The 25,846-nt window shown below is 39.0% G+C and overlaps 1 protein-coding gene across 1 annotated transcript in view; it reads right to left on the bottom strand.

The window, feature by feature from the left end:
* The window catches only part of si:dkey-220k22.1 (multiple epidermal growth factor-like domains protein 9), a 181,132-nt gene that overhangs the window by 129,980 nt on the left and 25,306 nt on the right, over positions 1-25,846 (bottom strand). The window contains exon 2 of the mRNA XM_007228591.4: positions 16,966-17,164. Within this exon, the coding sequence (XP_007228653.3) occupies positions 16,966-17,164 (199 nt within the window). The remainder of the gene's footprint in view (positions 1-16,965; positions 17,165-25,846) is intronic.

Raw genomic sequence — 25,846 nt, forward strand, 5'->3', positions numbered from 1 at the left:
AAGGTGTACTTTTCCCATTGTTACGATAGCAAAGACACAGACATGCCCTAAATCAAGCTGCATGGTGCAAAAATCACGTCTCGCCTAAAGATGGCTAAAATAGGGCCCCAAATGCCTATATTTGAAAATATGCTAAGAAAGCCGAATTTCTAACAGGGTAAACTCTTTTTTTATCGCCTGACCACATTGCCCAGTACTGAATAACTGATCTAAAGTGTCAATATTTTGTCTTTTTGTCTAAAAGCTTCTGATTTCCTTGTTTTTCACTCGTTCCTCAGCATCCTTTGTTCAGTAAAGTGGTAACTGGCCTCTTTTTTCCTCATCAGTAATTTCATTGCAGGTTCCTCTTACTGATCCCCAAGCTCTACTAAACCCCCTGCGTGCGCGTACACACACACACACACACACACACACACACACACTAAACTGTGCTTTCAGAGCAGCAGCAGCTCGGAGGATTTCTTTCACAGATGGTGGTCCCCCCACTGTACCTCCCCCCTCTCTGGCTCCCCCTCACTCCCTCATTTTCTCTCCTTCCTCTGGGGTAAGAGGAGGAGGCAGGGGGAAGGAGGGACCCCCTTTGGCAGTTGCTAAGCAACAATGCACTCTTACATTAGGGTGCCCGGTCCACGCCCAAGCCTCAATTCACCTCATGCTGACCTCTGCACAGGAATCGCCCCTCAACACCAACAAACATTAACCCTAAACTACTGACTTCACAACAAAGACTGATACACACACACACACACACATTCCTGTACCCTCTCCAGCTCTTCAGTGGGCATTTTCCCCCTCCTCTGGTCTGGCCACAGGCGGGCTGTGTCTAGCATTGGAATGGGCTTGCTGCTAAAGCTCCACAGCCAGGAACTACTTGTGTGTTTTTGCTGAACTGCCAAGGCCTCGTTATGGTTTCTCCGGGTGACTGGCATCCAGAGCCGCTCTCTGATTTATTTACATACTGTTAGAGTCTGACAGACCCCCGGCCGAGCTGACGAGATGTAATTGTGCACCTCATCCATATAAAGTGTCAGTCTGGGAGCTGTTTGATTTGCTGAGCTTGCATTTGCGTTTTTTTAAATACGGTTTCTACATGTGTTTGTGATGCACTAACTGCACAATGACTGAGGAACAGTCTTAAGTAAGCAATGATATAAAACTGCAGCTTCTTTGGAAAGAGGGTTAGTGAGCAGTCGTATAATGTATCGTTTTTTGTTAATGATGTTTTTGATAATGCACACTTAAAATCCTTCCATTTTCCCAAAAATCATCGGTGTGCCTTTTAATCCAGTGCACCTTATAAATGAATTGTACCAGTCAGGTTGTAAGGGGCTGGAGTAGCATTAGCATTACCGACTAATCTCTAACCCTGCATTCACACTGGAACGCGACAAGCTTGTCGCTTGTGTCGCCTCGTGTTTGTAGCTTGTGGGCGTGTCAAGCTCAACGCACGCGTGTATCATGGTCCAGCCTTCGACAAGAAAAAAGGCACAAAAAAGGAATCGCTTGGCCACTTTATTCTACAGCTGTAACTCCCAAACTTGCTGGACTCTTGGCCGTTTCTGTGATTTACCTGTGTTGGAAACGCAGCCGTTCCCGCAGATTGACGTGGGTCACCCTATTCAACAGAATGAACAGCGAAAGAAACGAAAAATACAGATGGCAGACGCTTGAGGACGTCGGACCACCTTGTTTGTGATTGCTCCAAAGGAAAGCTAGAATCAATCGGGTTAGAATGTCACTTCACCGTTTCATAATTAATTTGCATAAAGTTGAGAAAAATTCAGCTTTGTGTCGCTCTGTCGCTTTGTCACTTGTTGCCTCTCACGTGTCACGGCGGCAAAACGCGCTCTGCCATTGGAAATTAATGGTCGCCTGTCGCTTTTTCGCTTTCCAGTGTGAACGCGGGGTAACGGTTCCTAAGTGCAGCATTGTCGGGCGGTATTAACTGCCAACCTATGTGAAAGCGAGGAATAGACCAATTCTTTCGTCATTCAGACAAATGAATAGATCTATAAACAATTGGTTGATTCCTTGCTTTCACATGGGCATACAAAAACACACTTGAGGATGACATTCCAGTACATCTGAGAACCTGTGAGACTTTGACAGCTACTGTTGACAAGCTGCTAAAGCTCATATATATCTAAGGTCCTCATCCCACAGTGAGCCGATACCATGTACGGTCAGCAAACAGCAGCAGCTGTTCAGGGACATCAGTATGATGCTCCCCATCAGACAAATAACAACAAATAACATTTTTTTGTCCTGTTCAGAACAGGCTTTCAGTAAACCCATATATCAACCCAAATGATAAGCATGTGTGTTTATAGGATAAGGTACAGTATTATTAGCAACATACAGATATTTAGTATTGAGTGGATGTTTTAAATTAGAACACTTGGCATTAGATATAGTGCTAACAGGTTCAGGTCCTATTCCACTGGCATTCTAGCATTGGGTGCAAATTTAAAATAGCTGAATTAACTTTTTAGAATGGGCCTCCACAATCATTTGGACAAATAGTGTGTGTCTGATATTAGCAACTTTCTATATTAAGCACTGCTGGATATACACTCCTGACAAATGATCCCCCTGTACCTGACCTGTAACCCCTCTGTAACCTCTGTGCAACCTTCTGTCATGGTCAGACTCTGTCAAAGGTCTGTGAAGGTCCAGATTTAGCATTCCTGTTACAGCATATATAGTACATATGAGATGTGTGTGCATTCTACACTGACATTCCACATGTCCTTGACTTTGCCACGTCTTGTAGACGTTGAAGAACATGAGAAGAAGCGTATTGAGCCTCCTGTATGAGACTTGCCAGATGTTGGTTGTGATCCATTACCACATTATCATACATTGCACTGTACACTGAGGGTGATTATGCCTACCATTGAACTATGATAATTCATGTTGGCTTGCCATGAGCACATTGCCCGGTGTTCAGCTTCACTCACAAGATAGAACCTCACAACTTATAGAGATATGGACATCCTCTGTGGTAATACTTCATGCAAAACTTAGTTCCAGACTTTCAGATGCGAAGACTAATCATTAGATCTGGACCAGGCTTCAAAGCCCCTTTCACACCTGCTACTTCGGTCAGAAAGTCTAGACCAAACATGGTAGTAGGGGTGTGGCGAGACACTAATCTCACGAGACGAGACGAGACACGATATTGGGTTCACGAGAACGAGACGAGACGAGATTTAAAAATAAAATTTTAAAGAAAACATCAAAAATGAAAAATGGCTTGAAAACTAGAGATTTATTTGACAAAATCATATAACGCAAACTTAACAGACTGGTTTCTCTCACACATTGATTTTATAAGAAATAGAAATAAAAATAAGATAAAAAAATAAAAATATTTTTTTTCTAGGTCTTATATAGAGCAAACAATAAGTGCAAACTACAACCAGTCATATTAAGCCCGTTTTCGGGCTCCCTATCTCCTTATAAAGGTGTTTTTTCACGACCGCGACCCTGACAACACGGGTTCCATCCCGCGTCTGCACAGATCTGATTGTCTGAAGAGAGCGTTTGGTGATCTTACCCCACACGTGATTGGTCTGTGATTTACTGCGCCGCAAAGCGTGTATACAATTAAATCCTTCTCAGTAGGTTTGGGTCCACATTGGACAACGTTTGGATCCGGACCGCGGTCCGCCCATTAGTGACCTCTGTTCTATACAAATACCCGAATTTTCCTCTTCTGCTGAGAGCTGCTCTCACTCTTCAGCTACCCGCTGTATCGCTACTGGGTTGCCAGATCCCTCTTAACATTTTTTTTTCTTCCTGCGAGACAGGTTTAAGCTTGACAAGAAATATTGTCACGTTTAATCTCGCGAGATATCGTGCCACGAGATCTCGTCACACCCCTACATGGTAGTTATGAAAGTTTCCCTAAATACTGCTGTACCATAACTTTTTACATATTACTGTTGCGTTTTATTTAACATTTCTTCTTTCTCACTCAACACACTGAAGCCATTTATTGTACACTTTTTTTTATTAGGGTTTTTTTTTTATGTTGTGGTGGTCTCTAGAATAACCGAATATTCTGTGAGCTGGCTTTTGTGCTTCTGTTAGGCTGTCAGGCTAGTTTAGTTGGTCGAGGAGTGGGCAGGGAAGAATGACAGGATTTCTGCACTTATTTATGTATATACATGACATGCAAATGTCTCGCCTCTGACTGGCTAACAGCACTATGATGCTCCCTTCACGGATCTGCAGTGGGCGCTCACAAGCCAAGATGTCTGAGGTCATGAATCTTAATTTACGGGTTGACGTCAATCTGGGTGCTTTACCAGATTCACCTTTTTTTCTGTTTTCTTTTATAGTTTTTCCTGCAGCAGCATATACAACAAGAGTGATCTACTGTATGGATAAAGCAAGTTTTTATATATTTAATGCAACTATTTCCTGTTTTTGCTGTTTTGTCTTTTGTCTTAATGTCATTCAAGTGGTCAGATGAGTGTTCAGGAAGGACGAGCAGAAAGCTGATGCCACACAGCAGAGAACACAACCTCTCCATCCTTCTCATATTTTCTAAACAGCAGCAGAAAGGGCTGCTCGCGCTCTGTGTCAGCGGATTGTCAGTGCTAAGGAAAGGTCACAGCGCATGTGGAGAGCTCTCCTGTGGTCGTGATCTGAACTCTCCGAGTCATTAGCCGAGCTGTGCTGTGACTGAGACGGCTGCAGCCGGCTGTGTTTCTCTCTGTTCCGTTGGTGAAGGAGTGAAATGTCTAGGCTAATTCGGTTGTAGAAGCCGCCGGGCCGAGTCCTGTGGAAATTGGTAGTCTCCCGCATTCCTGGCTGACCTACAGCATTTGTGGAATGTATGCTGGCTTTACTTTTTCTTGGCAGACGGGGGCCTTCAGCTGATCTGGAATCAGATACTATCCACTATACTGTCAATATAACTGAAGCTAAAAACTGTTAGAAACTGTTTGAAAGTTATCAGATGGGAAATAATTTCTCTTAAAAGGTATAGTAATAAAAATACTATTATAATCTTAGTTTTTATTTTTATTTCATGATTCATTTTAAGCCCTATCTGGACGGGATTAGTTTCTCAGGGGGGTCCTGGGGTAATTTTCTCTTTTATGTTATGGCGGTCCTCTGATTTAATTCCTGTCCAGATTGACCATGTGTGTGTTTTTCTCAGACATCCTCTAAGAAAATTACAGGCTAAATTAGGTACTGTTTTTCGCTGAACTCCGTGGTCCTCCAGTAATTTTAGTCCCGTCTGGACTCAAATCTCTGAGTTTCGTCTCCTCGCATTTAATAAAATAGCTATTTGTCCACTGCCACGCTTCGTAAATACACTTTGGGCGCTCGTTTCCACGGAGATCCACGTAAACACAAGAGAGAGTGGAAATGGAGGAGCTACTGAACGCAATGTCACGTGACTGAGAAAGCGCGCAAAAAACTGGGTCCTCCTGTTTTTTTCAATTGCAGGATTTGCAGGATGCAAGAATTTTATCACTGAGTAGAAGTGTGAAATATTTTTCACAGACGTCCCCCTGAGAAACTAATCCCGTACAGATAGGGCTTTAGACACATTTTTTTTCCCCCCAAAAACAGCCAATGAAAGAACAGTAACATTACTATAGGCATGTGAATTAACAGAAATATGTTTTTACTATACAAATTTTAAGTCTGCATTCAGATTAATGCCATACACACATAGTGTGACTATGAGAACCAGTGTCCTGTCTCGTGAATTTTGCCATATCCCATGAAGGCTAATGAATGCTGCACTGACTTGTGGGATATGTTTGTGTGGTAGGGCTGCACAATATATTGTTTCAGCATCATCGTTGTAATTTGTGCACACACAATATTCACATTGATGTTTTTTTTATTTTTAAGAATTACAGTTTTGTTTACTTAACTTAGCTTAACAGGTCTCGCCACCCAGCGGCGCGCCTGCTGAAATTAGAAGGAAAATATGGCAACACCCCGGTTCCTAATACTAGTTACTAGTGTTGCATAAAACGCGTCTTATAATCTGATGCGCTTTATGTATTAAAATAGGTCAGAAAATAACGCTATAGTACCAAATTTAAACTATTGGATCCAAAAACAATAAAACTGAAACACCTGTCATTTTAATGTGGGAGGTTTCATGCCTAATTTGTACCAGCCTGGTGGTCAATCCTCATTAATTGCACATTGCACCAGTAAGAGCAGAGTGTGAAGGTTCAATTAGCAGAGTAAGAGCACAGTTTTGCTCAAAATATTGCAATGCACACAACATTATGGGTGACATACCAGAGTTCAAAAGAGGTCAAATTGTTGGTGCACGTCTTGCTGGCGCATCTGTGACCAAGACACGGTATCCAGGGTAATGTCAGCATACCACCAAGAAGGACCAACCACATCCAACAGGATTAACTGTGGACGCTGTAAGAGGAAGCTGTCTGAAAGGGATGTTCGGGTGCTAACCTGGATTGTATCCAAAAAACATAAAACCACGGTTGCTCAAATCACGCAGAATTCAATGTGCACCTCAACTCTCCTGTTTCCACCAGAACTGTCCGTCACCACAATAAATTATTGTGGTCTAAAACCAGGTGTTTCAGTTTCATTGTCCAACCCCTGCAGTTATCCAATTTTTCTGCAAGGTTATTTACACTGTGGGTTTTTATAGAGTGAACACCTTATTAACCTTCACCTTATTTTCTTTTATAGGATTATAAAATATTAAAAAGACATGTGACCACCTTCTAAAACTGATGTTTTTGCATGTTGTAAATATACAGTGTGAACAACTCACAGAAGTACACTCACTCATATCTAGCTGTTTGTCACACATTTTTGACAATCATAAACCGTATGTTTGCCCCATAAATATTGTCCAGTCTTTCTAAATTGATACTTTACTGATTTTTCTCTAAAGCCAATTCTGTAGAGTTTTAATGAAGAAAAGCAAGATTCAGCCCTGTTTCAATTAGTCTGAATGAAAAAATCTAATGCTTTTAATTGATTTTTATATTCGATTTAAAACTTGACTTCCGTTAATTGCTGCTAGCACTCCTTAATGCTTAATCAATGCCCTCCCATGTACATGCCCCATGTATGGTATTGGGCAGCAGGTGTCTGCAGCCTGCACCGCTGGCAGTGCAGTGCAGTTATGAAAGCAGCGAAGCTGAGAGCCTGCAGAAAGACCAAACAGCCTGTCATTTATTGATTCAAACTGTGAAGCTTCTAAAACACTGGAGCATTTCCATTGTAGCCAGCGAGTGCCCATTCAGTCCATCGATTAAAAATCAGTCCAGCATGTACCCACTGGCCTGTCATCCCACATCCCACAAGAAAAAACTAACATGCTAGAAAAGCTCTGGATAGGCTCTTGTGTTCGGCAAGTCTTTACTATAGTTCCTATGTATTTCTCTATCTAATACACTGTATGTTCAAATGTTTGTACTTTAAGTTACACCCATTGCTGGCACAGATGTACAAATGCACACACCGACAACGTGTCCAGATTCCTGCAGAGAAGTAATGCCTACTGTGCTCCAAACTATTTTGCAGGTTTTCATTAACTTTTTCCTTAATTACATAAATTAGACAGCTTTAAGTTTTTAGCCTTGCGTTTTAAAGAAAAAGCTTTTACACAACTACAATTGAAATACATTTATTGAATACTGTTTGCTGGCTAAAAATAAGGTATTTTCCCCAGCAGTGCTATTCAAATCACACGTATACATCAGCAGTGCAATGTTAATAATAAACAGTGCTACTCCAATCAATCCAATGTGAAATGTGAAATGTACACAGAAAAAGACAGCAATAAATTAGGTAAACAACCAAATGTTAAGACTAACTCACTTGTGTCGCCCCTACATTTCTCTCGTGCGGGGATGTTTCCGGCTGTTCGTGCTCGCATGAGTGGGTGGGTATCAGAGTGGTCGGTTAGCATGCTAGAAAGCTACATATCGAGCCATCCTCTACTTTCTTCCAGGCTTTATTTTTCTTCAAATTGCCCCGTATTTGAGCAAAAATGCATCATATAAACAGTTATTATCCTCTCTGCTATCTTCACAGATCTGAAGCTGTGGATCTCTGACCCCCGTGTCTATGATTGGTCTGTGTCACTTCACCGCCTGTTGCCTATCAATGTGAATGCAGGGTGAGTCACCTCAGCTAACATTACTATCCTAGTCCTGTACAGCTTTTTATTTTTTTAGCTGGAAATACAGTTTATTCAGAGATAGGAAACTAAATAAACTGATATGATACTAAAGCCATATCTGGACGGGATTAGTTTCTCAGGGGGACGTCTGTGAAAAATATTTCACACTTCTACTCAGTGATAAAACTCTAGAATATGGACTGCAATTGAAAAAACAGGAGGACCAGTGAGTTTGTTTGGCTTTCTCGGTCACATGACATCACGCTGTTTTGCACAAGGAACACGATGGTGGCGTCTAAGTGCTCTAAAAGACACTGGAGCAGAGAAGAGACACTGACTAACATTTTGGTTTAGGGTGAAGCCAAATTTCAGCAACAATCCAAAAGTACAGTTCACAACCACAAATTGTGGAAGTCAGTATGGAAACTGTGCTGTGTCCCTCCGTCAGTGCCACATTTGACTGGGTTGTGTTTATGTGGATCTCCGTCGAAACGCATGCCCAAAGTGTTGTAATTACGGTGTGTAGCAGTGGACAAATAGCTATTTTATTAAACGCGAGGAGACAAAACTCAGAGATTTCAGTCTGGACAGGAATAAAATTAACGGATGACCACGGAGTTCAGAGAAAAACAAGTAAGTAATTCAGCCTGTAATTTTTTTCAGAGGACATCTAGGAACTACACATATATGGTTGTTCCGGATGGGAATAAAATCACAGAGGACCCCCACAAAAAAGAAAATTACCCCAGAACCCCCTAAGAAACTAATCCTGTCTGAATAGTGTCTCACACTCCCTGCATTGTATTCAGCAGCAATCTGACACACTGTGTGGTTGGGAGCTGAAAGTCTGAACCAATCCAGGGTGAGAGGGGTTAATTACAGTAAGATTAATTAAGTACACAAAAAAACTACACAACACTCAATGGCAATAAGGCTCCAGTCTACATCATCAATACTGCAGAAATCAATCAAGTCACAACAAAAAAATGATACACTGCACAGTCATCGCTTGAGTGGCAGGCCAGTAAGTGTGAGAATACAGTGTTTGAAACCCCTCTTTTTCTGATGCTTAGTGGGTAAAACCGTGAGCTGCTTCAAAGCCACTCTCTTTAGCAGGATTCAGGGTTCAGAATCGGAGGCGGCAGCATGCTTTATGGTCCCTCCAAGCCAAACAGAAGCGAATGGCTGAAGCTCGCATGATTGCGGCTATCCCGTTTCCAACAGCAGCCAGTCTGCTGTGGTGAGGCTATAATTACTCACGCTTTACCAGCTCAGACAGACCAACACACCATGTCTGAAACTCATGCGCTGCTGGCGCAGAGAGGAACTCTACAATCCCTCACTGGAAGAGGTAGTCTGACGTAGAGCTCAGCATTACGGAAAAAAGTGACCACACAACACTAGAAAAGCCCAGCATAGTAGTTGTAGTAGTCTCTTCCAACAAATCATACAGGGCTGCACTGATGCTAGAGCCAAGTTTCTACTCTGAAATTAGAGAAAAAAAAAGAAAATATCAAAGTGTTTCCATTAGCTACTCTTCAACACTAAAATCTAACTGTGTGACACTAAAACCACATTAGCAGGAGAGACTCCTTTAGCTACTTGAGGGAGTCATCTTATATGACAGACTGTTACCAACAAAGGTGGACAAGGCACAGGGCGTTTCTGTGATAGCGATATTCCTTCTGATATTAAAAAACATTGGCATAATTATAATAGTGCATCAAAATGAAAAATATAACAAATTAATGTAAAACAAAAAATCAACCACAAAAGTGTAGCACATTTAGTGCATTTAAACTGTAACAATTAAAAGTAAACACAGTAAACAGCAAAGTATACTAGTGCATCTCATAAAAAAAATGTATTTCAGTAATTCTCACATTACATGTCTCTCCAAACCATCACTGATTGTAGAAACTTCACTCTAGACCTCAAGCAGTTTGGACTGTGTGTCTCTCCACTCTTCCTCCAGACTCTGCTCCCTTAATTTACAAATAAAATGCAAAATTGATGCAAAATTTTACTGATGATCAGTGATGGTTTGGAGAGACATGTCATCTGCTGGTGTTGATCCACTGTGTTTTATTATCAAGTCTAAAGTCAGTGCAGTTTTGTTTTCCCGCAAAATCTTACAGCACTTCATGTTTCCTTCTGCTGAACACATTTATCAAGATCAGGATTTCATTTTCCAGCAGGATTTGGCACACTGCCGATACTGCCAAAAGTACTAATTTGTCTTATATAATATTCTAATTTTCTGAAAAATTATTTTTGGGTTTTCATTTGCTGTAAGCCATAGTCATCAACAATAAAATAAATAAATGCTTAAAATGTGTGTTATATATCTATATAATATATGAGTTTTACATTTTTTAACTGAATTGCTAAATTAAAGTAACTTTTAATGATATTCTACTTTTCAGCAGGATAATGCTCACTTACATACTGCAATGTTTTTCCAGTTGTTGCTGCAAAGATGTGCAAACCCACAAATACACCAGTTCATCTAGTCCCTGTAGAGAAGTATTGCCAATAGAATAGTACTCTTTGGAGCACATAAACATAGACTGGCACCATGACTAATGTCACTTGTGGGCTAGAGAGAAATAAACCACACAGCATTTAAGAGTTAAGGAGATGTGGAACTCTGGAATGATGGTACTCCACTCATTACTTTTGAGATGAAGTGGATGGTTTAGGTTGGTGATCATCCAAAATCCTCACAAATGCAATGAACACAATCGAGTTCTAACAACAATTCTCCAAATTCTAGTAGAAAGCCTTTGCTGAATAGTAGACAGAATCATTCCTTCATAAACTGGAATAAACAATGACTGTTAAAAAGATGGAGATCGTGTTGCCGTTCCCATTCATTCAATGAAAATGAAGTCAAAATCTTCCGCCATGTTGGCGATCCTGAAACCTGAGTCTGCGCACTAGAGACCAAAGGAGGGAGAAAGACTGTGGAGAGACAGCCTACTCATTTAAATAACCCCGCCCCTGAGGGCTGTCTCCACAGAGCTATACACAGTCTATGGTCCCACCCATACAGCCATTGGTCCCCTCCCCGGATCGGTGTAACCCAGCCCTTTTACAATAACCACACCTTTTTTAATAAAGCTGAATAACGTTTTAAAAAACTAATTCTGAGGGGATATAAAAAATTGACAAAATAAGCAGTAGCTAGCTGTTGCATTTAAATAATGGAGGTATAATTACAGTATATTGGAAAAAAACGTGATTAAAAGTTGTCTGTTTTGCCATTGAAACCTATGGGGATGGGTGGGGTTACACAGCTTTCTGCAACCGAACAGCAGGGGGCGCCCGACCTGTGATGGCTTCACTTTTGAGAGACCATGCTCTGTCTAGCTATACACAGTCTATGGGATAAACAATGAATGAATCATGTGTTCCATTACTGTTGTCTGAGACACGTTAATGCGCATATCCAGCCCTCTGTGTATTAAACCGCAGAATATGACCATGCAGTCTATGCAGTTCCCTAAAAAGAGCCTCCACAAAAAGAGACCACCCACACCTCTGACAGGGCTGAGTCTGGAGGCCGATGCAGTTTCCCACATTATCAGTGAAAGATACGAGTATGTGCCACAGACCGCTCTGGCAGTGGATCAGGTCAGAGGAAGTCTAAAGATAAGTGCTGTGCAAAGACTTCAAATAGCTTTCTCCTGACAGTGACAAATACCTGACATGGCTCTACACCTGCTCAGCCTTGGCTGGAGCACCGGCGAACTGGCAGCCTGCTCAAACTACGCAACAGACCGTACGCACAGAGGAGAAGAAGATAAATCAAGTTATGTAAGAGGGCTGCCATGATGAAATATGATTATACTAAATAATACATTATTATAATACAGATTAGTGAGCAACCTGTATGATGATAATGCATATTTCACAAGCACTGACTGTTCTGTACAAAGAACCTGATGATCATATATATTTTTTTACACTTGTTTACATACATTTACATGCATTTCAAATACGTTACCTTACCTGTTCTTGGTTGAAAAATGGTGTCAATGCATCCCTAAACTACGCTATTACATGATGCTCCTAAGTGCTTCATTCTAAGTAGGTATCGGTATTGGTAGCAGTATTGGCGAGTACAAAACTACATTTACCAACACTCATACGTGGTTGGTAAAGAATGGTATCGATTAGGGGTGTAACGATACAGAAAATTCTCGGTATAGACCCAACGCTTCGGTACGTTTTCAGTATGTTTTTGGTACAGTTAGTGGTAGAAAGAAGCAAGAGAGAGAGAGAGAGAGAGACATTACGAGCGCCTAACCCTGGGTTCACACTGGAATTGTATGCTCCAACCTCCAGTCAGACCTAAACTTCTCAGGGCAGGTAGGTCAGTAGCGAGTTGCTAATAGCTAATAGCAACAGTGCTACAGGGTTCCACAAGTCTCCTATAGACTGTACCTGTACCCCCCCCCCCCCACCCCCACCATGACAGTTCACAAAGAATACATCCAATCGCTACACCCCTTATATCGATGCATCCCTAAACTACACTATTACTTATGATGCTGCGAAGTGCTAAATTCCAAGTAGGTATCGGCATCGGTATCAGCGACTACAAAAATACATGTACTCATACTGGTACCAGGTTGGAAAAGAATGGTGTTGATGCATCCCTAAACTACACCTATACATAAAACCTATGACTATTTAATTCTATGTAGGTATTGTTATTGGTATTGTTATTGGTATCAACAAGTACAAAAAATACTGATTTATAATTAATGCATTTATGGGAAAAAAATGGTATTAATGCATTCTTAAACTGCACTACTATTATATCACGCTCCTGATTGCTTCATTCTCAGAATGTATAGTGTCGGTAAGCACAAAAATACACAGATTCATACTCGCATGTGCATTTATATTTTCTCACATCTCTAACAGATACAGCTGTACTGTTATATAATCAGAGGAAAACGGCCACACAGTCCTGAAGAGAAGATAATACAGTGCAGGCACAGCAAGACAGCAGCAAACAAATCTAAACTCATAAACACAGACAGGTACAATAACAGGTACACTAATGCGCTCCTATACAAATACAGGACCAGTCAGGACCTGTAACCACAGCAATGACACAGGCGTGACATGAATGCTGAGATTAGCAGGCGAGGAACCGGACTGACGAGCAGCACAGGGAACTTCAGCAGAGCCAGGAACTCCACCGGCAACCACATCACAGCCTCAGACAGCTGTGTCACAGTGACACACACACACATACACAAACACAAACGTCACCACTACTCCTTATTACTTACTGCTCAACGACAGCCTACACTGCAGAGTACGCTGCTGCTAGACCACCACACATAATCACATTAAACTCCCACTATCATCAACCCCATCTGAGATACAGAAGCTTAACACACATCATAGAACACAATACACATCAAAGCAAAGATCAAAAACACACATAATCACAAGATCCACATATAATCCCCAAACAGACCACAGGCCCTATACCACAGAGCTTCAACAAGGCTACTAAAATGGGCTGCAGAACATGCATAATAGATAACGGCTTCTGATAGTGATAATTCAGTCTAAATTAAACTATAGATTATTTTATTTATGCATTATTCCACTCCAATTCAGTTGTGTCAAATGTTACCTGTAAAGCACTAGTGCAGATATTAGATTTCAATATTTTACTTCACTAAAGCAGCCTGATCAATTGCTTAAACACTGAGACTAATTAAACAAACAGAACCAGAGACAGGAGTACTTCTGTTTGTTGGAAATTAAAACTTGTAATCAGTTTAATGGCATTGCAGCTAAAGTAATAGAGCAACACAAAGTTTTCGAATTGGCCTAAAATTCACATGCAATTACTTTAGGAATAATTTAAGCCACATTATCGCTCTCTCTTTATCTCTGTTTTCATGTTCAAGTGATTTTATGTAGATATTTTACCATAAAATACTACTTTTAGAATCATATTCATTCTGTACCTGCACTTTACTCAATTACTCTGTCACCTATTGGACTATTTCCTCATCTGCACATCTATATAACACTGTATATTTATATATTCAAACATACTTAACATATTTCCGTGTAATACCAAATGTTAATAAGTCTGTAGTGTAAGTTACTGTGTGTATTGTTATTGTGTGTACTGTGTATATTGTTTATACTGTAACATTATCTGTATATTCTATTTTATTCCACTATTCTACTTGTTGTAAAAACTGTTCTCTGCACACTAGTGGGACCCTGCACTGAAGTTTTTCACTCACATGACAATAAAAATCTTAAATCTTAAAGCTCCAGTGACTGTAATAATGATAATGTCGTTTCTCTCATTTCCTCAATACAAGCCAGAGGGCTGCTACTGCACAATATAACTTTGGTGGAGCTGCACAAGACCTCTCAAAAGAAGTCATATTAGTGTAAAATCCCATAATATTACTTATCACCTCTGTTCGCATGCTTCTTTCACTGTTCTGTGACTGTTCAATATCTGTCAGCTTGTCAACAAATGCATGTGTATAGCTTATTACAGGGCAGAGCTTAAAATCAGATTATATTTACGCAATGGGAGAAAGTTAACTAAACACATAATGCTTTTTTTTTAACCCTTGTGTGGTGTTTATATTTTTGTTACTCGTTTACTTTGTTACTTGTATTTAATTCAGCAAAATTAAGCAATTTTACATTAAAATGCTTTACGCATGCTTGCTTCACCTAAATTGCAAGCAATATAAACAGCTTACATGGTTAATATTTGCCCTTTACCTTTCTTATGTTACATTTCTTTTAAAAAGTGCTACTCTTTTTTTTTTGTTTTTTAATAAAATGTAAAAGAAAATGAATTAAACTCAAGATATGAGTAGAAAATTTGTTTAGTTTCAAATTTAAAAAAAGAAGCAATGTTTATTAGCCCTTGGACAAACATACTGTATGTAATATAAATGTGTGTGTGGGGGGGGGGGGGGGGCAATGCCAATGAGTTTGAGTTAGAAAAAATATTTTTTTTTGTATCATTTGATGAAAAATGAAAACGGGTCCCACAGACCCGAACACCACACAAGGGTTAAACCAGAGCCACACACTGCAATTCGACAAGCAACATTCCTGTTTGGTAATAAACAGCAACAAATAAAAAAAAATAAAAAAACAGAGGTTATATTGAGCTCATCGATAATGTAATTCATTTTGAGAGATCTGACCTTGATCTAATCCAAACAAATCAGACACAAATCAGTACTGCAAAAGTCTGAATTACACCTAGTATATTACGCAGATAATTACTACAGCTATGAATAGATGCCATCTCTGCTTTTGCGCTACATTAAACTGTACAAGTATAACGTACAATGAAAGAAACACAGAACACGCAGAGCTGCAGGCCTTACCCACAGAGATTAAGTTATAGGTTGACAATAGTTCTAAAATCTGAAGAGACTCATTATTGAGAAGAGAAGTTGGTGGGGTATAATAAAAGCAGCTGCAGTACTGAAATACTGTTTTGTCTCTTACTGCATATAATAAATCATAGATAAAGAAGAATAAGAGTAAAATTAATTGACCTAAATGGTAAAAGATCATTTCTTACAAACTATTTTACATTTCACGTGCAGTTTTGCATTTTGCAAGTTTCCATTAAATATACTTTGAAATAAAAAAAAATATATACAATAAGCTGCACTTACAATTAGGGGTTGGCGATATGGCTCTAAAATAATATCACGATATTTCAGGGTATTTTTGCTGTAATGATATACTTGGCGATATAGGAAAACAGAAAAATAATTAATTAATTTCAGGAATATAGTATAAGACTCTAACAGCATAATCATAATGTGGCAAAATAAATAATATAGCATAAAAAATATAATGCAGCAAATAATATTGCAGAATATTTAGTGCATGCATATAAACTGCAAACTAAAATAATTATACAATAAATACACCTAAAGCTTCACAGTAAATAATAAACTACTTTTAAGACAGAACAGCCCTATTATCATGATATGGATTTTTAATATCACGATATTTCTGTGTCACTATATATTGTATACGATATAATACCGACCACCCCTACTTACAATTCTTTAATTTTCTCAAAAATCGACAGTGAGCCTTATGTATGAATTTTAGCAGTCAGGTTGTAAGGAGCAGTGAAGCCACTCTGCTGAAGTACAGCGTTATACAGGAGTTTCAGTGAAGTTTCTCCAGCGCTGTGGCTGAGTGCAGGTCATTAGCATTAGCCGCTAACTGAAGAGCTAGCTTTTTTGCCGATCAGGGTTGAGAACATTCAATTCAAGGTTCAAGATTCAACTGTAGTCTGCTTGTTTACTGTGTTAAAACAAACTACATGAGACAATCCGCTAGCTGAGTTACTGTTCCTCAGTCTAGCATTATTGAGCAACATTTACTAGCGCTAACCACGGCTTGCTCGTGCTGCTAACTGCGACTGACTAGCGCTGCTAACTGGGGCTCATCCTTGGACAAAATACTGGAAATCTAAGCTTATATACATAAACGGAAGCGCTTTACTCATCCAAATAAACAGGTTTCAGTAGAGAAATCTGTGTAGATTAAAATCCAGCGATTAAAGTTTTGCTTACTTACTTCCCCCATCTTCCCAATTAGAAGGGAAACATGGCAATACTCTTGCTCACTTCGATGTAGGTATCCTAACTAGTGTCACTTAATGCGCCTTATAATCTTGTGCACCTTATAGTCTGAAAAATATGAATAAAATCTGGTCTCATCTTATTCTCATGAGACACAAGTGTCTCGTCACACCCATAACGACTTACCCATCACACCTCTTCCCCAGGGCTCCATATGTGTCACATCCACACGGCTGGCAGCCGCTGGTGCCGTTGTTGAAGTACTCGTCCTCACAGCCGTCACACTGGAGCCCTGAGTAGCCCTGCACACACACACACTGACCGGTGCCCGGGTCACAGCTGAGCGGGTCCAGCGTACCCTCTACACTGCAGTTACACTGGGGTCCTGAAAAACACACACACAAAGGCCAAGGTTTCACAAATAAATTAATAATATCAAATATTTTTTGATTTTTCAAAAAAAAAAAAGTTCAAAATTCTATGATGTAGTTAACTTTAATATTTTGTTGTTAATGTATAAGGCTAAAAAAAAAAAACAAAAAAAAAAACACATTACCTTAAAACATTCAATAAAACTTTGTTAAAAGAAAGGAGATGTTATAATCTTAAGGGGATAGAGAGGCATGTACAGTTGTGGTCAAAAGTTTACATACACTTGTAAAAAAACATAATGTTATGGCTGTCTTGAGTTTTCAATAAGTTCTACAACTCTTATTTTTCTGTGATAGAGTGATCGGAACACATACATGTTTGTCACAAAAAACAGTCATAAAATTTGGTTCTTTCATAAATTTATTATGGGTCTGCTGAAAATGTCACCAAATCTGCTGGGTCAAAAATATACATACAGCAACATTAGTATTTGGTTACATGTCCCTTGGCCATTTTCACGGCAACTAGGCGCTTTTGGTAGCCATCCACAAGCTCTTGGCAAGCTTCAGGTTGAATGTTTGACCACTCTTCTTGACAGAATTGGTGCAGTTCAGCTAAATGTGATGGTTTTCTTGCATGAACCCGTTTCTTTAGCACTGTCCACATGTTCTCAATGGGGTTTAAGTCAGGACTTTGGGAAGGCCATTCTAAAACCTTAATTCTAGCCTGGTTTAGCCATTCCTTTACCACTTTTGATGTGTGTTTTGGGTCATTGTCTTGTTGGAACACCCAACTGCGCCCAAGACCCAACCTTCGGGCTGATGGTTTTAAGTTTTCCTGCAGAATTTGGAGGTAATCCTCCTTCTTCATTATCCCATTTACTTTCTGCAAAGAACCAGTTCCACTGGCAGCAAAACATCCCCAGAGCATAATACTACCACCACCATGCTTGGCAGTAGGCATGGTGTTCCTGGGATTAAAGGCCTCACCTTTTCTCCTCCAAACATATTGCTGGGTGTTGTGGCCAAACAGCTCAATTTTTGTTTCGTCTGACCAGAGAACTTTCCTCCAGAAGGTTTTATCTTTGTCCATGTGATCAGCAGCAAACTTCAGCCGAGTCTTAAGGTGCCTTTTCTGGAGCAAGGGCTTCTTTCTTGCACGGCAGCCTCTCAGTCCATGGCGATGTAAAACACGCTTGACTGTGGAGACTGACACCTGTGTTCCATCAGCTTCCAAATCCTTGCAGACCTGCTTCTTGGTGATTCTTGGTTGACTCTTAACCATCCTGACCAAACTCCTCTCGGCAGCATGTGATAGCTTGCGTTTTCTTCCTGATCGTGGCAGTGACACAACTGTTCCATGCACTTTATACTTGCGTATAATTGTCTGCACAGTTGCTCTTGGGACCTGTAGCTGCTTTGAAATGGCTCCAAGTGACTTCCCTGACTTGTTCAAGTCAATAATTCGCTTTTTCAGATCCACACTGAGTTCCTTTGACTTTCCCATTGTAGCTTTTGTAGCTGAGTCTAATCACTGGGTCAAATGAGCCCTATTTAAATGGGCTCATGAGAAGTCAACAGCTGTAGTCAATCAGAATCACTTACAAGAAGTGAAGAGGCCATGACATGAAGCTAATTTGATTGACACAACTCGCTACATCACCAAAATTGACAAATTTTGTTGCTGTATGTATATTTTTGACCCAGCAGATTTGGTGACATTTTCAGCAGACCCATAATAAATTTATGAAAGAACCAAATTTTATGACTGTTTTTTGTGACAAACATGTATGTGTTCCGATCACTCTATCACAGAAAAATAAGAGTTGTAGAACTTATTGAAAACTCAAGACAGCCATAACATTATGTTTTTTTACAAGTGTATGTAAACTTTTGACCACAACTGTAAAGCCTAATTTTCGAACTAGAAAAAAATTAAGTGGTATAATGTGTAACTATATAAACTTGTGTTTGAAAAGGATTTGATTTTTTGTTTAGATTTGTTTGGTTTTGTTTTTGGTATATTACTATTGTTTGAAATTATTCTTGGAGAAAAAAAAAATCTTTCTGCTGCCTTTCATTTTACTTGTGAATTGTATTTTTTTCTTCTGTATACAGAATTTATTTTGTTATAATGAAATTAATAAATCTTCTAAACAAATAAATTTCCCCTAAAATTCGGATAATTTCTGCAGCATCACTCAAACAACCATATGTACCACCTGTATTACCACCTACTTGGGGTGGGCGATATGGCTCTAAAATAATATCACGATATTTCAGGGTATTTTTGCGATAACGATATACTTGGCGATATAGGAAAACTAAAATAATTAATTCATTTCAGGAATATAGTATAAGAGTATAACAGCATAATCATAACGTGGCAAAATAAATAATATAACATAAAATAATATAATGCAGCACATAATACTGCAGAATAAATAGTGCATGCATATAAACTGCAAACTAAAACAATTATACAATAAATACACCTAAAGCTTCACAGTAAATAATAGACTACTTTTAAGACAAACCATCTCTATTATTATATGGATTTTAAATATCACGATATTTCTGTGTCACGATATATTGTGTACGATATAATATTGCCCACCCCTACCACCTGATTAAGGATTACAAATGCTGTAAATTACAACAATATTGCATTAACGCAGATCAATGTATCACCCAGTCTAAGTTTAAAACAGTGGTCAAATCTGACTTTCTGTCCTGTCGGTTTATAAATGTGTGTGTTTTGTTCGAATAAGTGCATGTTGCTGTCATCGAAAGCAAGAGACCAAACCTCCACTGACCTTTCATACGGGAAATGAAGATAAACAAGCAGAACTGAGATTAATCTGAATCTTACTGTGTAAAAAGCCCCTTATATGAACAATAAGCAGATCAGCAACAGCTGCATGAATATAACTTCTGCATTCACTATGAGTATTAAAATAGAAAGTTCCTGTTCAGACACTAAACAGGATCATAGACTGAGGCACTGAGTAGGGATCTAACAAATGATAACACTGAAATACATAACTTATTTACTAATTAATTTTTAAGAATGTACTACTGCAACAAAATAAATACATTCTAAAATGTATTCAAATCATGATTAAAATATTTTGATGCAAGTACTTCCTTGTATTTTGAATTTTGGAGGGAGAGAGTAATAGCGAGAGAGTAGTAAGAGAGCCCTTATTACATTATTATTACAGCTCCTGAGATTTGTATGATGAGATGTTTATCACATCAGGGTACAACTTTTTTGCTGTTTTTACAAAATAAAAATTCACACTGTTCTCATTTTTCATTAAATACAGTATCTACTAGATACAGATTATATCTGTCCATCATTTATTTTACTTTAATCCTGGATATATGGAGATATTTGGAGAGCATTATTATTAGTATCATAACATTCTGGATCATTGACTTCTGTTACAAATCTGATAAAATCCTTGTATTTTTTTTTTTATCTCAGTTAGGCGTGTGCTATATCATATTGTATGCAATATTAAACTTTTTTTTTTCATTTTGTTGCAGTAGTGTATTCTTGAAATATATATATTTTTTTAATTCATTTTTGTCATATCGCCAAAAGTATCATTATCGCGAAAACACCATGAAATATCGCAATATAATTTTAGGGCCATATTGTCCACCCCTAGTTTACAATAAAGTAAAAAAAAAAAGTTTTCTCTTTCCAATTTATCATACATTCTTTATATCAGCGCCTCAAACATACATACAAGTATATACTATTTTTTTAATTGATGCCACTAATATAAATATAATTGTATTGTAAAATTTTTTAACATTGATTCTTTTATTTGCATTTAAATAACCACTATAAAAAAAAAAACATACTCCTAGCACCAAGGCACAGGCACAAAGCGTTCTTTTACTTCAGATAGGCAATCACAGAATCACAGACAGAACACAGAATTTCAGGACAGAAAGGAGTAAACGAGTGTCCAAAACTCTAAAACAGGAATGACCTTGGCAGAAAAGGTCGACTCCCCTCACTCAGAGATAGCATGGCACAGCGCAAGCTCATTTGACTCCCTGCAGAAAGCGTGAATGCTTTACGTGAACTGAGCACTCGGGCTATGGAACCTATGGAAACTGTTTTATTTCTAGCAGCAGGACTCCATCACTCCATCTTGTAAAAAAGCACAGTGTTAATGTGCAAAAGAAAAAAAATACAAGCTTTTTTTTCTTCGTCAAGCGAAGGGGAAAGCAGAAAAATAAGGAATAGCATCAAATGCTAATGACCGTTCCCTGGTGAAGAGAGGGATATTTTGTAGCCAGCAGGGGGTCTGAGTCTCCTACAGTGCACGGCACTGAGCGGAAAATAAAACCTTAGTACAGAGTGCAAAACATGATGAGGAACAGCTTGTTCTGCAGCAGCGTCAGAGTTTTTAACATGCATACGAATATCTGTAACAGAAGGAACATGGCACGTGGCAATGTTATCAGCAGGGCCCCACCAATACATCACACTCATGTCCCAGTCATGCAAAGTTTTCCAAAGGTGCAGGCTAACAAAAGGAAGATACCCTCTCTTTTTCAATGCGTTTCTTTATTTTCATGACTATTTACATTGTAGATTCTCACTGAAGGCATCAAAACTATGAATGAACACATGTGGAGTTTTATATACTTAACAAAAAAGGTGAAATAACTAAAAAAATATATTATATTCTAGTTTCTTCAAAATAGCCCCCCTTTGCTCTGATTACTGCTTTGCACACTCTTGGCATCATTCTCTCAATGAGCTTCAAGAGGTGGCCTTGTGCAGCCCTAAACACTACCAACATGTCAGTTAGTGAGACTGAACTGCTGAAAATGACCCACTACCCAAAAAAATAGCTGCTCTGTTGTGATTTTCTCTCCTGTGGGGTCCAAAGCATTGAAGGAGAATAATAATAAAAGTACACACAGAAACAGATACAGGACTGCAGTCTGTAATTATAGAAAATTCAAAGAACAAAGTGCTAAAATGGATTTGAAGTGCAGAAGGACAAGAATGCAGAAGGTCATAATATTCTGACGGCACTCTATATATATATATATATATATATATATATATATATATATATATATATATATATATATATATATATATATATATAATATTAGTATATGATACGCAATTAAGAAACACCCTGAAAAATTCTGAATGATGGTTATGAGAAGAAGGCCACACATAACACATGTCTACCATTAAAAGTGTCTAGAATAGACAGGTAAGCAAAACTGAACTTCGAAACAACAGGATGCAACTGTTGCATTGTCCACGTGTGGACCTGTGTTTTTTCTTTTAAATCACATGGGTGTACAGTAACAGGTATGTTGTTTACCAGTGGAATGTACTGGAACACCATGTCCAACCTGTAGTGGCACCACCTCGTAATTTACAGGATTTAAAATGATCTGCTGTCAATATTTTCGTTCTAAATACTGCAGGATACCTTCAGAGCTCTTCAGAAAATGAGCCGTTTGCAGTTTTGGCAGAACACAAAAAACAACAGCATATTAGTCATCATATTTTGGCTCATCGGTGTGTATCGATTGGCTGAGAAGTTTGGCTAGAATAAAGAATTTAGGGATGTTTGGTAAAGGCAGGCAAGACAAACTAGGCAAGCCTGGTGTTGCTAGACTGACACCAGCTGCACAGTATCATGGCTGTGTTTGCAAACATGCTCTTAAAACCTAATCTCCAATATTAAACTTCCTCTTCTTCTTTCAGTTTTCACTTTAAAAAAGGAAAGAAACAATGGCCAGTGTGCTCTTTTGTGAAAAGCAGAAACTCGAGGCATGCCGAAAATGGTTCCCAAAATAGTCTGAATAGAAACGCTGAGGTCTAGCAAAATCTGCCGCCCTCTATAAAAAAATACTTGTAGTGTTGCCCAAGATTTATTTTTGTTAATTCTGCATTTTTCACACTGTGTAAAATAGAAGACACTGTGTAAAGAGCAATAATATAGATTCTGACCTTACTCTGGCCTTCATAAAAGGTTGAATAAATTGGCTGTTATAATTTTTAATATTTAGTTATTCAACGAAATAATCCTGTAATGGTGTCCGCTCATTTCCCAGGCTTATTAAAATCGTACTACAATGTAGTGGTGGGCTATATGGCTGTAAATGTACAATTTTTGCTAGTATTTTTTGATAAACATATACTGCCTTGCCAAAAATAAAATTTCCACCTGGATTTAACTAAGTAAATAATGTGGGGTTGATGCTGCAGTTGGTCTGCAGGTTTAGGTTCTGCAACAGTATGTGCTGAAAGAATGAGGTCAGCTGACTACCTGAATATACTGAATATAGACCAGGTTATTCCATCAATAGATTTTTCTCTCCTGAAGGCACGGACATATTCCAAGATGACAATGTCAGGATTCATGGGGCTGGAATTGTGAAAGAGTGATTCAGGGAGCATGAGATCATCATTTTTTTTACACATGGATTGAGAGAGAGTTCACCACAGAGTCCAGACCTTAACCTCATTGAGAATCTTTGGGATGTGCTGGATGGAGAAGAGCTGCTTTGTGCAGCGGTCAGACTCTACCATCATTAACGCTGCTGCAAGAACCTGGTGAAAAATTAATAAATTAATGCAACACTGGATTGAAATTAATCTTGTGACATTGCTGAAGCTTATTGAAACAATGCCACAGTGAATACATATTTTATGTCCTAAGCTATCAGAGGCCTGAATATTTCCTTACTAGATAAGCAGTTCTTTCCTGACCTCTCTGAAGATCTTTCTGAAGAACTTTCTAAAAAGCTTTCTGAAGACCGGCACAGTAGATCACAGGGAAAATGCAATAGCCAGAAAGCTCCATCACACCAGTCTCACCTGTACAGTGCTGATAGCAGTTTATCAATGCCTTGAGGGAACACACACACACTTCTCAGAGTTTTTGGGAAGCAGATAGAAGATTACCTTCTAACTACGTTTAGCTCTTGCAGCCCGGGTCCGAGTTTAGCAAATTGCCTCTTCTCACCACAGACGCAGCACAGCAGGAATGTGGTTTGTCAATAAGACTATTACATTAGGCTCTCTATTATCATTATCTCCGCTGTGTGTATTACTGATGTTCCGGCGGGCTCCTAGAGAGGCTGTACTGTAGTAATTTAAGAACTGATGCGCTCAGCTGCATCGCTGCCAGGGTCACACGCAAGAGTCAGCAAATTTACTGTGCACAGCTGAAACCCGCAGCAAAACAAAGAGGCCTAATTAAGCCAACATTCAGCGAGGACAGAAGTTATAACTCCAATAAAACTGAATTCCACTGTAATATCTTATTGATTTTACCATATTATGAACACAATGATGAGCCCAAAAACTGCAGAGCTTCACCCTCAAGAAAGATTCAAATTTAACAGCTGACAATAGGGGCAAACTAAACAATGGACAAAAAAGCTCCACACAAAACTAAATAACTTTCACAAAAAATAACTTTTTCCTTCTTTTCTCTACTGTTGCAGTCTGTTAGATGGAACACACATAGCAGGGGTTGGCAATAGGCTGCCCACGGGCCAGATGCGGCCCGCAAGCATGAAACATATGGCCCTTGAGGTTGTTTGAACTATAAAAAAACAATAATGAAAAAAAATGTGCTTCTCTGATGAGCTTTTGTTTAAAATCCTCCCCTCTCTGTCTCTCCGCACATTCTCGTTTTTCTGCCCGTTTTTTTTCCAACCCTGTCCCAATTTACTAGCTGGGGCAGCGTATTGGTCCCTGATGACACAGATTTGATCTTGCGTGAGGAGCGGTGTGTTTTTGGGTTTACCAGCTTTGAGATCAACTGTTCTGCAATTGGGTTCAACAATCCTCTGGGCTGGAGAGCTACTAGTCTGTAGCGTTCCGTCCCATTACACTTCATAATTCAAAACAGATTTTTTTTTTTTTGTGGCCCGCTGTGTAATAGCATAGAAAATATCTGGCTTATTGCCAAACTTAATTGTCGACCCTTTTACAGCGTATTACAGTGGTTGGTAAGGTATCCAAGATACCTTTGGTTGCTTGGGGGTGTTACTAGTAATTAGTCTGTGTTATGGCTGCTAGAAGATGGCCAAGTTACTTACTATATATGTATTATTGCAGGTGGTTTCCATGGTAAAGCTTGGAGGTTATCGTATTTTTCAGTGAACGTCTATTTTCATACATATGGCACACCAGATTATAAGGTGCGTTAAGCAACACTAGATAGGATTCCTACACCTAAGTGAGCAAGGGTGTCACCATGTTTCCTTTCTAATAGGGAAGCTAAGGGAAGTAAATAAAACTCCAATTCTGTAAAGAAGTTTGTCCCATGTAACTTGCTTTAACACGGCAATCACACAGGCTACAATTTGATATACTTGCCTCTAAATGGCAAAAGAGCTAGAGCTGAGGATAGTGGCTAATGCAAATGATGCTGCACCCAGCCTTAGTGCTGGAGAAACTTTACTGAAAACTCACACAGTACTTCATCAGAGTGGTTTTACTGCTTATTAATACCTGCCTAATAGAATTCATACATAAGGCGCACTGGATTATAAGGCGCACTGTCGATTTTTGGAAAAATTTAAGGATTTTAGGTGTGTCTTATACTCTGAAAAATACAATAACATGGTATCTGTTATGGGTGCCACAGGGTTGCTATTCCTTCCAGGTGGTTTCCCTGGTGGTT

Source organism: Astyanax mexicanus, chromosome 1, assembly GCF_023375975.1.
Source record: "Astyanax mexicanus isolate ESR-SI-001 chromosome 1, AstMex3_surface, whole genome shotgun sequence".
Classification (NCBI taxonomy): domain Eukaryota; kingdom Metazoa; phylum Chordata; class Actinopteri; order Characiformes; family Acestrorhamphidae; genus Astyanax; species Astyanax mexicanus.